This window comes from Anser brachyrhynchus (genome assembly GCF_964034855.1).
Source record: "Anser brachyrhynchus genome assembly, chromosome: 2".
Classification (NCBI taxonomy): Eukaryota; Metazoa; Chordata; class Aves; order Anseriformes; family Anatidae; genus Anser; species Anser brachyrhynchus.
The window spans coordinates 47,796,470-47,810,867 of NC_137695.1; the positions used below are offsets into that span (position 1 = coordinate 47,796,470).

The 14,398-nt window shown below is 34.7% G+C and overlaps 1 protein-coding gene across 6 annotated transcripts in view; it reads right to left on the reverse strand.

Moving 5' to 3' along the window:
- ULK4 (unc-51 like kinase 4) overlaps window positions 1-14,398 on the reverse strand; it is a 243,474-nt gene that overhangs the window by 196,605 nt on the left and 32,471 nt on the right. For all 6 annotated transcript variants that reach the window (XM_080580479.1, XM_080580478.1, XM_080580476.1 and 3 more), the window contains one exon: window positions 2,203-2,310. In XM_080580479.1, the coding sequence (XP_080436605.1) occupies window positions 2,203-2,310 (108 nt within the window). The remainder of the gene's footprint in view (window positions 1-2,202; window positions 2,311-14,398) is intronic.

Below are 14,398 nucleotides of genomic sequence, written 5' to 3' on the forward strand. Positions count from 1 at the left end.
TCAAGTTAGAAATAAAAAATTAAATTTATCACTATTCTTAATTACCTAAGCATACCTACACATTTTTACATTTAATAAATTTACATATATCAACAAACATTTCAAGATCTTCCTACATTTCGCTCACAGCTCATGCTGGTTTTGATTAAACTTTAGGTTCTTCACCCTAATAAAAACTAACAGTATGAAATTAACAGAAATAATACATAGAACTTGAAAGGTTTTCCTTAATGCAAATTGTTTAAGAGTAATAGAACATCCTCTCTGGAGTCCACTCATGCTACTCTTAATTGCTCTTGGCTTCTGTTTGGAAGAAAAATGCATATAAAGAGTGCAAGATCTTATTTATGAGATCTGATACGCAAGTACATGAACAATATCAAAGTTTAGGATGGCAAAGGTCCACTAAGATTATCTGCACTCTCCAGTATTTTCTAAGCCACAGAACAACAGAGACCCTGTAATATAACCTAATGAATCACTGTGTACCTAGATAGTTGATAGTTTAAGTGTTGGATAATTTATGATTTACCAAAAGCTTATATCAATTGAAAATGAAATTATCATTATTTCATATTAATGTTGAGGTAAGACCTAGAAACACTTAGCAAAATGCCAGGGGAAAATATAAATAAATAAAAACTAGGTATGTTCCCAAAGTTAAGGGCTTAATTGATAAGTGTTTAGCAACTTGATAAGACAATCAAGCAGTCTAAACATCAAAATGGAAGAAAATTAAAAATAAATAAATAAAAATAAAATACAGCTTGTGTACAGTTTTTAATGAATCAGTTATCTTTTTCATATGTTAGTTAAGGTGTAAAAAAGCTTTACTGTTTGAAGATATAAACTGGGAATAAACGTTACTGTTACCTGTTATACCACCATTGACTTGGTGTGCAAGGTCATTCCATGCTACTGTTCTGCAGTTCAGCCAACAATGAAATGTCTACAACACTACAGTATTCTGAGGCTACACAGGTACAGTGTAGAAAAATTAAAAGCTTTTTACAAAGAGCTTTTTTTTAAAAAAAATATATAGTTTTCAAGTTGGAGTTTTAGGTTTATTTGTTTTTATTAGTGGTTAAAGATTATATAACGTCATCAGACATATTGCAAGCTAAATATATTTTTTTTTTCTTCTAAGGAAAACTGAAAAAAAAAGGAAAAAGCTAAAAATAATTTGTCCCTGTGGACGTATTTGTCATAACACAATTTCTCAATGTGAGAATATGTTTTGTGACTCAGAACATGTGTGTTTGACAGAGATTTTAGCAACTGCCTAACCAGTAAAAGATGATGCTTACTAACATACACAAAAAAGGCAGCCACTTCATCTCATGGAACATGCACAGGAGACTACATGAGGACAATACAACATGGAAGTTGAGCTATAAAATGTCAAAATACAGATCTATTTTGTACTTTCATTCCTTTACAAAGTGACCTCACAGACTGAAAACTAACGTGATAGCATTCAGACCAACCAGATGATGCATCTAAGACAAATTCTTCAGCGAAGCTAGGGCTAGGTTTCTTCTGTTTGAAATAACATTCATCTCCAATAAATTAAAGAAACTACTTTATTCTTGAAATAAGGAAAAGAAAGGCCAGGGTTTAGAAGATCTGTCATCTTCAGTTCCACTATTAATAGTATTTCTTCACTATAAGTAACTTTTTTAAGTACATTACCAGTTTTAGACTGTAGGTTTAAATCTAGTCAGCTATCTAGTCAGCTATCACCATAATTTCTTTTGAAATTGGCCAGGATCATTCCAGTTTCTTTTCCACAGCACTGTGACTCCAACCATGGTAAAACAAGATCTAATTTGGACTAGATATATTAATTTATTGATATCACAGGTTGTCCTGATATACCTTATTTAATCAAGGTCTCTAGCTAAGACGTTCTAAGTCTCACATCTGCCACTTGGAGGCCTGAAGTCATTATGGTGACTGATGGAATTGCTTCACAAAGTTAAAATTCTATATTTGAAGAATGTGATTAAATTTACATCAAATGGAGTATATGAAAGAATCGGTATGTTCCTTAAAAAGTAAAAAAGTATCACAGAACATACAAGAACAAGAAACTCTTGAGAATGCAAATGGCAAAATCACTTGCTTTTTATCTACTATTCCACAGGATTTTTTTCACCACATCTGTTAAAGAAATTTGTAAGGATCATTTGACAGTCTTACCTCACTGGCTACGAGGTAAAGAAGCTCCCCAAGTGCTGGTAAAAAACATTGTTTCAATTTGCTATTCCTGAAGTTCTCTCTGATGAGTTCGGTTAGAAGTATAATTGCCTAAAATAAAAAGAAACCATATAATAACATATATAATCTTTTCTCAAACAAAATGTACCCTTAAATGTAACATAATCTCTATCTGAAATGCCATCGAAACGACATATTCTTCACTTATGCTAAATAGCCATTGGCAAAGGATTTAGTAAGAAAGAAGGACAAGAAAAAATAAGAATTACAAACCATATTATACATTCAACATTGAGAAAAATAAGTAAATAGCATAGGTGACAAATTGCCAGTTATCCCTTCTCCCCTTTTCCTCTGAGAAATAGAAGCAGATTTGTCAGAAGAAAGAAAATAAAAAAGGAAAACAAAAAAGAAAAAAACCATGCTAGTTGCTGTTACTATGTTTACTCGAGAAGACCTAGAAGTTCTCCTCACCATCAGGCTACAAAAAGAACAACAACAACAACAAAATGCTGTCTTCTCTGTAGATAATAAATCAGGAGATATGAAGCCTTACTGGTGCCTTACTACGTGAGAACTGGACATAAACTCTTAGTTACAGAGAACTAAAATGATAAGTTGGTAAAGTAGCTATACAGTATTTATATGGGGAGAAGGCGGGGAACTGAAAATTCTGATTCATCTTGTGCAGGTGACTTAGTAGAAAATCACTTTCCCATACACACGTAGATCAAATTTAAACTTAATGTTTGATGCTGGAATCAGTCAATAAAGCAAGAGACCATCTAGGTACCACATGTTAAATTGAAAAGCATGCTATCTGCTGGCTGGGATACAGTTATGTCTCCAAATATGCTCCATTATGTAGCAAGCATATAAGAATAGAGCAGCCAGTTGTTTCTCTAATTTAAGAAAGATGGAACTATCTACACGTTGTCCTCCTCTCCCCTGTCTTGCAAGGGCAGGAATAGAAGACTGTTCAGTGAATACAGATTTAATGTACTTACTATGTCCCTTAAATATTTCCTTTCACTATCAGAAAGGATTTACTTCTAACACTTTTAAAGTACTTATGAGATTAGAGCAAACAAGCTGTGTAAACGGATACAGTCTCTGAAGTCAATGGTTTTCAACAGTTTCCATGATATATGTGAGATTTGAAGCTATTTTTATGTATGTTAAACAAGCAGTAATATTGCCCATACTATTTCATTTAACCCTTAGAAATGGTCTTTTTTTTTATTATCAGGTTAGAGAGGTTGTGGAGCCTCCCTCCTTGGAGGGAGAGCCACTTGGACATAGTCCTGGGAAGCAGCTCCAAGCTTGAGCACAGGTTGGACCAAGTGACCTCCAGCAGTTCCTTCCCAACTCAACCTTTCTGGGATTCTGGGATTTGTCCCAACGGAGCAAGTACTACCTGTACACAGAGCACACACAGCGCATACCTCTATCACTCATTTCAGGGAACTCAACATTTACGGTTCTGTTCAAATACAAACCAGCTGCACTTCAACCCAGATCCAAGGGGTCTAAACAGTGACACTTCTTAGAATCCACTTACTTTGTACAGTCTGTTTTCCATGATTTTCTCAGACTTTGCACAGCATCTAAGTTGAGAATCTGATAGTCATTCTTACACTCTGGTCTCAAATTAATCCAGTAAAAAGACATGAATAAAAACACGTATTTTTCAGCTCTGATTACACGCCTTTCAGTTCTGATTACACGCCTTTCACGCTCCTTTCTTCTTCTGTGGAGGATCTAAGTCTAATTCTCTTGAGAATCAGCTTCATCGCATGCTGAAGGAACTGCTGAAATAACTTCAGCTGACCAAGTCCCATCGCACAAATGACTACAATCTTTATAATCTTGCCTTTTTTTATGAAGCTTTCCCTACAAAAAATTATTCAGAGCAGACATATGCTTTCAGGTGAACCACAAGAGATGCCTCAGATAACTGGTTTTCAACACAGCTGAAATATTCGTAGAGCTCACTGTACCGTAGAGATTGATATTTCAGAAAACATTTAAGATCTGGAATCACCTCACTTGATATCCTGGAAAAGTCAAGCAATTCACAGCATCTGGTTAACCTGTGGTGGTTAATCTGCAACGTGTTTCCCATGATGTATCCTGTAACCCTTTCACATTCTCAACCAACACAGTTCAAGCATGGGAACGACAGTGTTACAGAGATGGAGTCACTGCCACAGACTGTCACCTGGGCTGAATAGGGGGCCACTGAGAGGGCACACATGCTACTTCTGACTATAGCGACACATTGCACATTTTTTCTGAACTGGAAGAAAAAGATCAACACAAAGACTGATGACAAAATATAGCCACATTCATATGCTGGCATTGTAGCTACAGCAGCAGATTTTGCTTCTGAATTATTATAATGCTGTAGCTACTAGATGTTGGGCTGATGTAGGTCAGAAGCAAGTAACAGATACACCCTTTTTCTGGACATAACCAAGGAAGTGGTGTAGCTTGAGTGCCACAAGCGTAGAGCAGAAAAATCTTGGTAATCAGGAAGTTTGAAGCTGAGAAAACAGATGTAGATGTGCAACGGTGGTGCCTGGGATAAAGCTAAATTATCTTCATCATAAGCATATAGTACTATGTTTGGGATTTGTGATAAAACAAATGTTTTAGTTATTGCTGAGTAGTGCTTACATTGTCAAGGTCTTTTCTGTTTCTGACGCTGCCCCACCAGTGGGCAATAGGCTGGGTAAGGCAGCCCACCAGGGCAAACCACAACAAGGTGACAACAGGGATGTCAGGGACTAAGTAAGGTGTATAAGGTTAGGAGTATGACATGCAGTGATAGGAAGGTGCTAGCATCATCTCTGAGAATCCTTGTGGCCCTCCTCTGGACTCATTCCAACAGATTCATATCCTTCTTGTGCTGGGAAGAGCAGAGTGGGACAATCACCTCCCGCACCCTGCTGGCCATGTTTCTTTTGATGCAGCCCAGGATATGGTTGGCTTTCTGGGCTGCACGCGCCCATTGACAGCTCACATTGAGCTTCTCATCAACCAACATCCCCAGATCCTTCTCCTCAGGAGAATGCTCTCAATCCATTCTCCACCCAGCCTGTGTGTGTACTTGGGATTGCCCTGGCCCAGGGACAGAATGTTGATCCACCAATAAAAAAAAAAAAATAAATAAAAATCTTTGAACTTATCCACACTGAAAACAAAGCAAAACAGTGTAATATAGAAAGTATTTTAACTGAGAGGCAACTAAAAAAATTTCTGGGAAAGGATCACTGTGTATTATCTTGAAACACCAGAAAATCAACTTATAATTGCTAACTTGTAGTTCAGGATGTGCTGACAAAAGAAAGTGCCTTAATATTTACGAGCAACTTATAAGTAACTTCAGATTTATTGCAAGACATCATCTTCCAGAGATCTTTGATAAAGACCACTTGCAAACATTTCTGGATTTATAACTGCATTCATTGCAATATCTAATGTTTTGGTTTTTTTTTTAAAGGAAAAATTCATAAATGCATAGTTGCTTGACAAACAAATATCTTGTCTCCTGTATCCTTTGTTAATATTAAATGAAATTTATGTTTATAAAAGGCATAATATCTTTGCAGGTAAAGGCTGGATTACGGTCTCTAACCTTACTGTCATTTGCATCTATATAGAAAGAGGCTATACACACACACACACACACAAATTTCTCAAAAGCTCAAAGAAAATAACCTGTGAAAACTAGTCTCATGTTAGCAGACTTTGCAAGACAACGTTCCATGAAAGTTACATCATAGATTCACAAAAGCATTTCAGGAATCAGTGAATCAGACCGTAAAAAATAAAATTAAAAAAATAAATACATAAATCAGGCATTTGGTGCTTAATCACAGAAAACAATCATTTCCATTTCTAGAGGTTATTAAATGTACCTTTCTTTTTTTGTTTTTAATAAAATTTACAAATATATTTGGCAGTACAGCACATTTTCTTCCTCAGAGCTCTGAAGAGCCTTTATCCTCAACGTTGTTTAATTTTTCTTCCCTTTCTGACCTTAATAGGTTCATAACATAACCTCAATCTTTGTACAGAGAAATCATATAAGAACTGGAAATGTAGACTTCAAATTAAAACAAGAAGATCTACTAAACAAACTTTGACCTTCTCCCACTTTTTTATGTAATGCTATGCTCATTAACTGCTTTAACTTTCAGAACACTTCTTCAGACATTATTCAGGAACTTCAAGTAACCTGCCATTCCAGAGAGAACTCAACTTTCATATTTAAGTAAAGAAATAAATCTATCAGTAGGTTTTAAAGCTTCTGACATATCAGCTGGATAAAGTAGTAGTCAAGTTGGTTCAATTGCAATTCTGTAGTACATGGTGACCAGGTAAAGATAGCACTTTCTCTTTTATTAGATTTGCTTTCTATACCTATACAGAATTATTTTTGCTTTTGTGATGAAATATATATATATTGAGAACTATTTTTACTGTGGAATCAATACCACTAAAGTACTTGAGCGCTGTTTTATTAACATGCATTACCCATATTCAGTTAACACCCCTGAAATAGTATTTAGATAACACAGAATTGATTAGCTGTTTGATAACGAGTTGCAGTCAACAGACCCAGCAGACTAGCTAGGGACATTAAAGCACCACGATGCCTAAGTTAAGACTGTTTGTTCACATGCAAGACCTGATGAAGAAAATGCAACTCAGATTGTACATTTGTCATAGAGAACCAAGGCAGGCTTTTCAAAATTAGCAGTTTTAACGATGTATGTCAGCCAGCAGAAATCCCTGATTTAATATCAATGCTAATCTTGTTTTGCACCTGTAAGTTTTATTTTCCCAATGAATGGTTAATAAATTGGTAAATTGTGATGACGTACTAAATACACTTATGTATGCAATCCTAAAATTTTCAGAATCTTATGTTTTATTAAATTAAAAAAAATAAAAATTAAGCTTTGCATTTAGTAAGCTGTTCCTTTACACACTTGTACTAAATTCTATTTCTCTACCTTACTATTCAGTTAAGTTTTAGAAGAATGGCATTTATATTAAATATACTAGGTTTATCTGCTCTCTTTTTGGTTGTTCATTAAAATTAAGAATTTAATATTTAAAATTAAGATGAAATCAAAGAACAATATTTGATATTGGTAACAGAAATTGCTGTTTCTGCTTTGCTCTCCTTCAAAATTTTAGGACTAGCAGACTATTATTTTTATTCAAAAACAATAAGAGGAAGTCATGATATTCCAGTTCCTACTGTTTTCTCATTTCATACTCGAATGAAAGAGTTGTGAAACTGAATTAACAAAATTTAAAGTTATTTACTTCCCTTCCCTGTGCAGTAGAAAAACAAAATGGAAAAAAAAAAAGCTAGTCACTGTAATAAACTGAAGTTTTTATTTTAAAAATGGTTTATTGAACAAGAGAGAAGATCTGTATGAAGAAATCTGAGCCATAAGATCCATGACTGACTTTTGAAAAAACATTAAATCTTTGTTAAAAAGAAAAAAAGAATTAACTGCACGAGTTTTGATACTGATTATCTTCACACGCTATTATAAATGTATCCACTAGTGGGTAATTCTAGTAACTATAAACAGATTCATAACAAGAAATGCACAATTAAATTACCAGAATTTAAAGACTAACAGAATTGTATGGGGGTACTACTACAGAAGGACACATTACAGAGGATACTCACTATTCTTAAAGTAAATGCTTATGGGCTCGCAAATACAAGCCTATATTTACTGTAGTCAGATAGTAGCCTCTTTTTCTTTAAGTACCATACAGTCTAACATTTCCCCTATGATTACCCCCTGTTCACTGAACACAGCTGAGTAAAGCAAATATTATCCAAGTGCAGGGAAATAGGAGCTCACAGAACATGTCATACTGAACAGCAAGCTGGTGCTCTTAACCAAACTTAAGCTCTTCACATGTCCTCTGCAACAGAGGCTATGAAACAGGAGGTTGTGATTCTTCATCTATGTTATAAGCACAATCATATATTTGTGTAAAATAAAATTATATATTATTGCTATAATTATAAAATATTTATGAATATATTTTAACGTATATAAAATATCCTGAAAGGAGGAAGGCAAGCTGTTTCCCTCTCTGTCACGTGCACAGATTACTTCTAGTCCTGACAATATTGATTTGCACCAGATTTAAAATATTAATCCTTTCACTAGGAAAAATATATTAAAATAAATATTTTTAATAAAATATTAACTATAAAACTGCTCAAAACTTTGATACAAGGTTAAAGATTAGTATGAATTTTAGGTAAATAAAGTTTATTAGCTGGAAAAGCGCACAACAGAAAAGCAAATTTATATTAATTACATAATCTTACAAAAAGTCTCATTCCCAGCTAGAGCACATTTTTTCCTTTCAACCTGCACCCATTTTCCCTTTCAGTGATGTAAGTAGTAATGAACTGCAAGCTCTACAGCATCTGCTAAAAGTGTCTTAAATTTAATACATTACTTAGACCTTGTACACCAGCTGTCAAGCTGGACAGATGTAGTATAGTTATAATAAGAGAAGAAAGAAGCAAGATTCGTATCTGGGTAGACAGTCATTACCTTCATTTACAACAATAGTATGTGGAGTTGATACATTAACAGATTCTCAACCCATTTCAAGCTACTTCTAGAAGTTTCTCTGCAGTTTTAACTGTCCAGAAGTGAAAATTACAGCATATTCAAAAAGAGGAGGTATTTTATGCCACTTAAATGTTAAGGTAATGTATAGATTTACAATAATATTAAGTCTTTAATCTGTTAGTATGGATGTCAGCAAGCATTAGTGAGGATTAAAACATTTGTAATTCTGCAAACCCTTACAGAGATAAAAACTGTCTATGCCTGAAGCATAACGGAAATGACTTCTCAGTTCAATTTCTTTTGAGTGGATACACACGTAACACATGCAACTAATGCCACCGCAACCTCACTTTCCTTGGAGAAAAGCAGTCCTAGAAGGCTAAAAAAGGACACCATAGTTGCATTATCATTAACCAGAAAAGAATTACACCGCATACTCATATTTAAAATGGCACATAGAGGGAAAAAAAAAAAAGTGTTCTCTGAACATCTCAAATATCTTCCCTACCTTCCTCTCACTAAAATATTCGGTTAATACATTAAAAGTGATAACCGTACTTACACAGGGATTGGATCCAAATATACCTGTGACCACTACAGTTCAGGTAAAGATGGTTAAATATCCTGAAATAAACAAATGGCTTGACTGAAGAGCAGAGTGACAGGACAGAAAGAGATACTTTTGTCAGATTCTTCTACAGAGTGCAGATACAAGAAGAAAGGGTCTGAGTGAACGAAATAGTCTGGTTTTCCAAATTTTGTGTTCCGTATGATAAACTGGGTCACAGAACACGGAAGATCAAAGTGAAGTCTGACTCAGACTATGAACATAGCATTAATACTTTCCAGAATACGGAAAAAAGATAACCAAGTATACAACCTATTGCACAATTTATGCAGCAGTATAATACCTCTAGGGAGAAATATGTGTAACATTTTTCCAAGTGAAATACAACACAAAATTGATTCATCGTGAGAACTCTCACCTTTTCAACTTTTAGGTAACTGCTGTAAGCAGAGGTCTTTGCAGGCAAGCAGAGTAGCTAACCAGATGTCCTTGTTAGCTCCATGAATACGCTTTGGAACTAACCCAAGATCCCAAAGAGATACAATCAGACACAAGCAGTAGGAACTAACTTATAAATCTGCTACATCTACTAGCAAACCAAAAATGCATCCAGAAAAAGAAACCCACATTAAAAAAAAAAAAAAAACCTGCACACTGGCTTTGAGTATTTGCTTTGTTTAGGGAGAAAAGGCTATTTCTTCTCCTTGTCTTCACAGATGTACCTCAGTTTCAGATGTTCATGAATACATCCATTTTCCACCACCCTTTACGTTTGAAGGTTTTTAATGACAGAAAATATCAGGTAAAGACGTTTGCTGCAAACAGAAGGGAGGTCCTGTGTTCCTTCTTGCCAAGGGCAAGAATGAAAAGAATTGCTCAAGTGCAGGATGCCAAAGAAGTGAAGGGTCCTTGAATTAAAAAGGATTTCTGCCTTCAAAACTGCTGTCAGTGGCACTCAGCTCGAGCTGATTTACATCCAAGGATGTCAACTGAAGCTCTAGAAATCAGTCTTCACAGAACAAGATTTGTCAGGAGCATCCAAAGACGAAATTGGTTTTTTTCTTTGTTTTCTCTTCCTTTTTGTTTCCCTGTATTTCTCTGCAGGTTTCTACCATTCCAGAAACACAATATTTATAAAAGGTGAGAACGAGTTTTATTGTTTTCATTAACTCTATATGAAATTACTCTAAGTCATCATCTGTTGCTTCTGGGCAGCATGCCTGTTATCAACTTGATTTAGAAGCCATGCTGATGACACTTTTGAAGGCCCAATGTCCATTAATAAAACACCCATGTAGGGGTGTGTAGATTGATTTATTCTAAATAGAATTTCTCGTCTTTTAAAAAAAAATCTACAGACACTGAATATTTGCCATAAATTGTCTTTGATATTACTTCATTTTACTGATTATTTCAAATCCCTTCATTCTACTCAGTGAAGGTGACAACCAGACCCAACACCATCTGCTTAGAAATTTCTCTTCTCTACAGATTTCTTTACTTTTAAGATGTGCTTCAGACTAATAAAACATTTTTTCCCAGATTATAACTGAAAGGGCTGGTATTCAGAAGAAAAGTTAGGATGACAACAAATATACAACTGATCTTGCATAACACTGAGGCTGGTTTGAACATCTTTTAGTGCTGTAATCAGAAAGCAGCAGGAAACTTGAAACCATTAGGCTTTTCAGCTACCATCAGTCTGTAATTACTATCACAAAAATTTGTTACAGCCTAATTGTGCCAATCAAACAAGTATGTGCTGTAGAGAAAGAGGATGGATTTTTTTCTCCTATGACTAGACTACCATTTCATTAATTTGCAAACTCAAGACAAGACAAGATGGAAGAAGGATCTATTTGGGTTCATTCTTCAAGCTACATGATTTCAATAAGCAGATTATTGAGTTGGTTAACTTAAAAAGAAATTAAGTGTAACAGAAATATTAAAACTCAATTCTCAGCTTTGTCAAGCTTTAATAAATAAGAACTAATAGGAACACAACACAGAACTGCAATATTGTATGATATGACTTTGTAAACATTATGCAAATAGCATCCAAATTATGCCAGGAAATAGATAACAATCTCACAGATGTGTTTTCCAGAATTAATAGAAAAAGTTGTTTGTTTCATGTCAAGAAGGTTATGCGTGAAAAATTTTTCAGTGTGGTCTCTTGCTCACAGTAGGAATGTTAATTTCATGATTCATTTTCTGTATATATTTGATTGTTCTGCTGATATTATAACAATGTAAGAACCAAAAATATTTCAATTCCAAAGGAAAAAAAAAAAAAAGTTATTCTGGCTAAGTTACTTTAATCACAGAAACACTTCCATCTAGTTCACCTAGCCTTTCATGTCCCATACGCATCTCCAATGTACGTGACACATCCACTTACTTATAAAGTAACTTGTCACCTCTCACTAAACAAGGAAAAAAGGGATTGGGGTGCAGGGAAAAAAACAATACACAATGTAAACAGAATTATTAAACAAAAATTTTTGAAGTTCTGCTGGGGATGTCTTTTTTTAATACATAAAATCTTTGCTGTGTAGCGTACCACTTCTTTAATATATTTGAAATATTTTAGCTAGTTAGAAAGACTGTTTTGACAAAACGTTCCTCTAAGAAATCAGAAACATGTACTATTTTCAACCTATTTCAATCAGGGGAGGTTTAGGTTGGATATTAGGAAGAACTTCTTTACTGAAAGGGTTGTTAGGCATTGGAATGGGCTGCCCAGGGATGTGGTTGAGTCACCGTCCCTGGAGGTCTTTAAAAGATGTTTAGATGTAGAGCTTAGTGATATGGTTTAGTGGAGGACTTGTTAGTGTTAGGGCAGAGGTTGGCCTAGGTGATGTTGGAGGTCTCTTCCAACCTAGATGATTCTGTGATTCTGAGAAATTTACCTTATTTTCTATTCTGCAAATTTCACCTACAAAATGCCAAGCAAATGTAACAAAAATTGATGTTACAAGCAAAGCCAAGTTCTCTGCACGCTGCCAAAAATACTAGCGAAAGAACACATCTAACTTAAATTTATAACACGCTGACAAATTCAGCTCTTTCTGCCCCATGATGCACAACTGTACAAAAACTCGCATTTTGCCGTGTTATATTCATGAAAACTTTGGACAGAATATGTGGTGTTAAGTCCCAGAAGATGTAGCATAAAAACAAAAAGAAGCATTTACACAATCCCTTGAGTCCATTTTTCTAACAAAAAACAGTTAAGGCATTGCCTTTCCCTGAAACCTCTTACTAAACTTTTATCATACTACCAAGAGTAAAAAACTTCTCAGACATTGTTTTTTGCAAAACTTTTCAAAACGTAATAGCAATACAGAAGTGAAAGGACTGTAGTACCAACTCATTTCTTTTTAAACAGAAAATATATATGAAAACATTTTTAACACACTAAGCATAAAAATCATCAGAGACTATTAAATATCAGAAAAACATCCTCCTAAACTAAGGACTTTCTGTTTAAACTTGAGAATTAATAAAGGCAGAAGTGAAGATGCTAAATGGTAGCCTTTATGTAATTAACTTTCAAGTTAGCCACCTGAAAGACAGACATTCATGAGAAAGCTGGCTCCTTCAGCTGACAGATCTGCTTGCAGCTCTAAGAATTGTTCAAGTATCCCTAATGCATTTTCTACATATAGATTTAGCTGTCTGATTTTAAATACAGAAAAGAGACTGCAGACAGTAAGCGTTCATAAGGCTCTAGAGTTTTTGGAATTTATTTCTCTGTGAACCAGCTCTCAGTGCTCTCGAGAGTACAGGTTACAAAGAAAACTAGAGGTGTATTCCCAAAGGCAACTTACTGGTGAAGTGTCTGACATTTTATTTGTTAACATCACATTCATTTAGTAGAGCTGACAGGCTGAATCTTGTCATCTTTAATGCTGCAGGATAACCACCCTTATGTTTTTGTGAAAATAATAGCAAATTAGCTTAAACAACCTGTACAAAATTTGAATTTACTTCCTCTTTGAGAAAAATTAAAGTGTGTATTCTATTTTTCTTGCTTTGTGTATATATGAACAGAGCTGAAAAGGTTTAAAAAAATCACTGAACATTTTTAGTTTAGATTCCCCAAATATAACCAATAAAGGCAAAATTATTCTATGCATACACAGAACAGGACACAAATATGTATTCTAAAACTTCATGAAAGTGATGCCAGAGGAGGGACAAACTGAAACAAGTTCAGCAAAAGCCTACATAGTTCAACAGTCATGAAAAACTCAGCTTCCCGCTGCATGGTATATACATAATAAAGGCAGCTGTCAGATACATGGTACACTTCATGTAATCATTATTTTCCTCTGGAAGTAAGTTAACCTAAAACTGCTCATCACCACAGGATCAAGACAAAATGTAAATCCTATTCAAGAATCCTTCAGCTGCTTTCCAAATCAAAGAAGCTTCTAGGTTTTATTCTTTGCAGCCTTCAGAAAGGATGCTTTGCACGAACTAATCCATGAAGAATTACTTTCTTCTCTTACACTTTCTTAAGAATAACCCCTGCACTCAGGCAAAAAAAGAAATAGGTAAATTTAGGAATAGAAAAGTTAGAACATATAATTATTTTGAAGTTTTCTATGCAGCTCTATTGAAGGGAAAATGGAAATAATGATGATAGTGTCAACATTGAGTTAACAGCCTAACAAATGTGCTCATCTTACTTTAACAATAACTACTGGGTCAAGCTCTATTTCTCGGTAGATCTTGCACAGTAGAAATTTCTTTGCATATTTCCTGCTCTGAAATACGAAAAAAAAAAAATGATGCATCTCAATATTTTGTAGCAAGTTTAGTCCTCAGTATACATAATTTCCATTAACATTAAAATCAAGTACTGATTCTACAGCTGCCATGGAGGTAAACACCCTTCAACTGGAGTCACTCACCAGTAAAAGCTAACTGGGAATAATCTAGGACGGATGAATAACCAGCTTAAAAACAT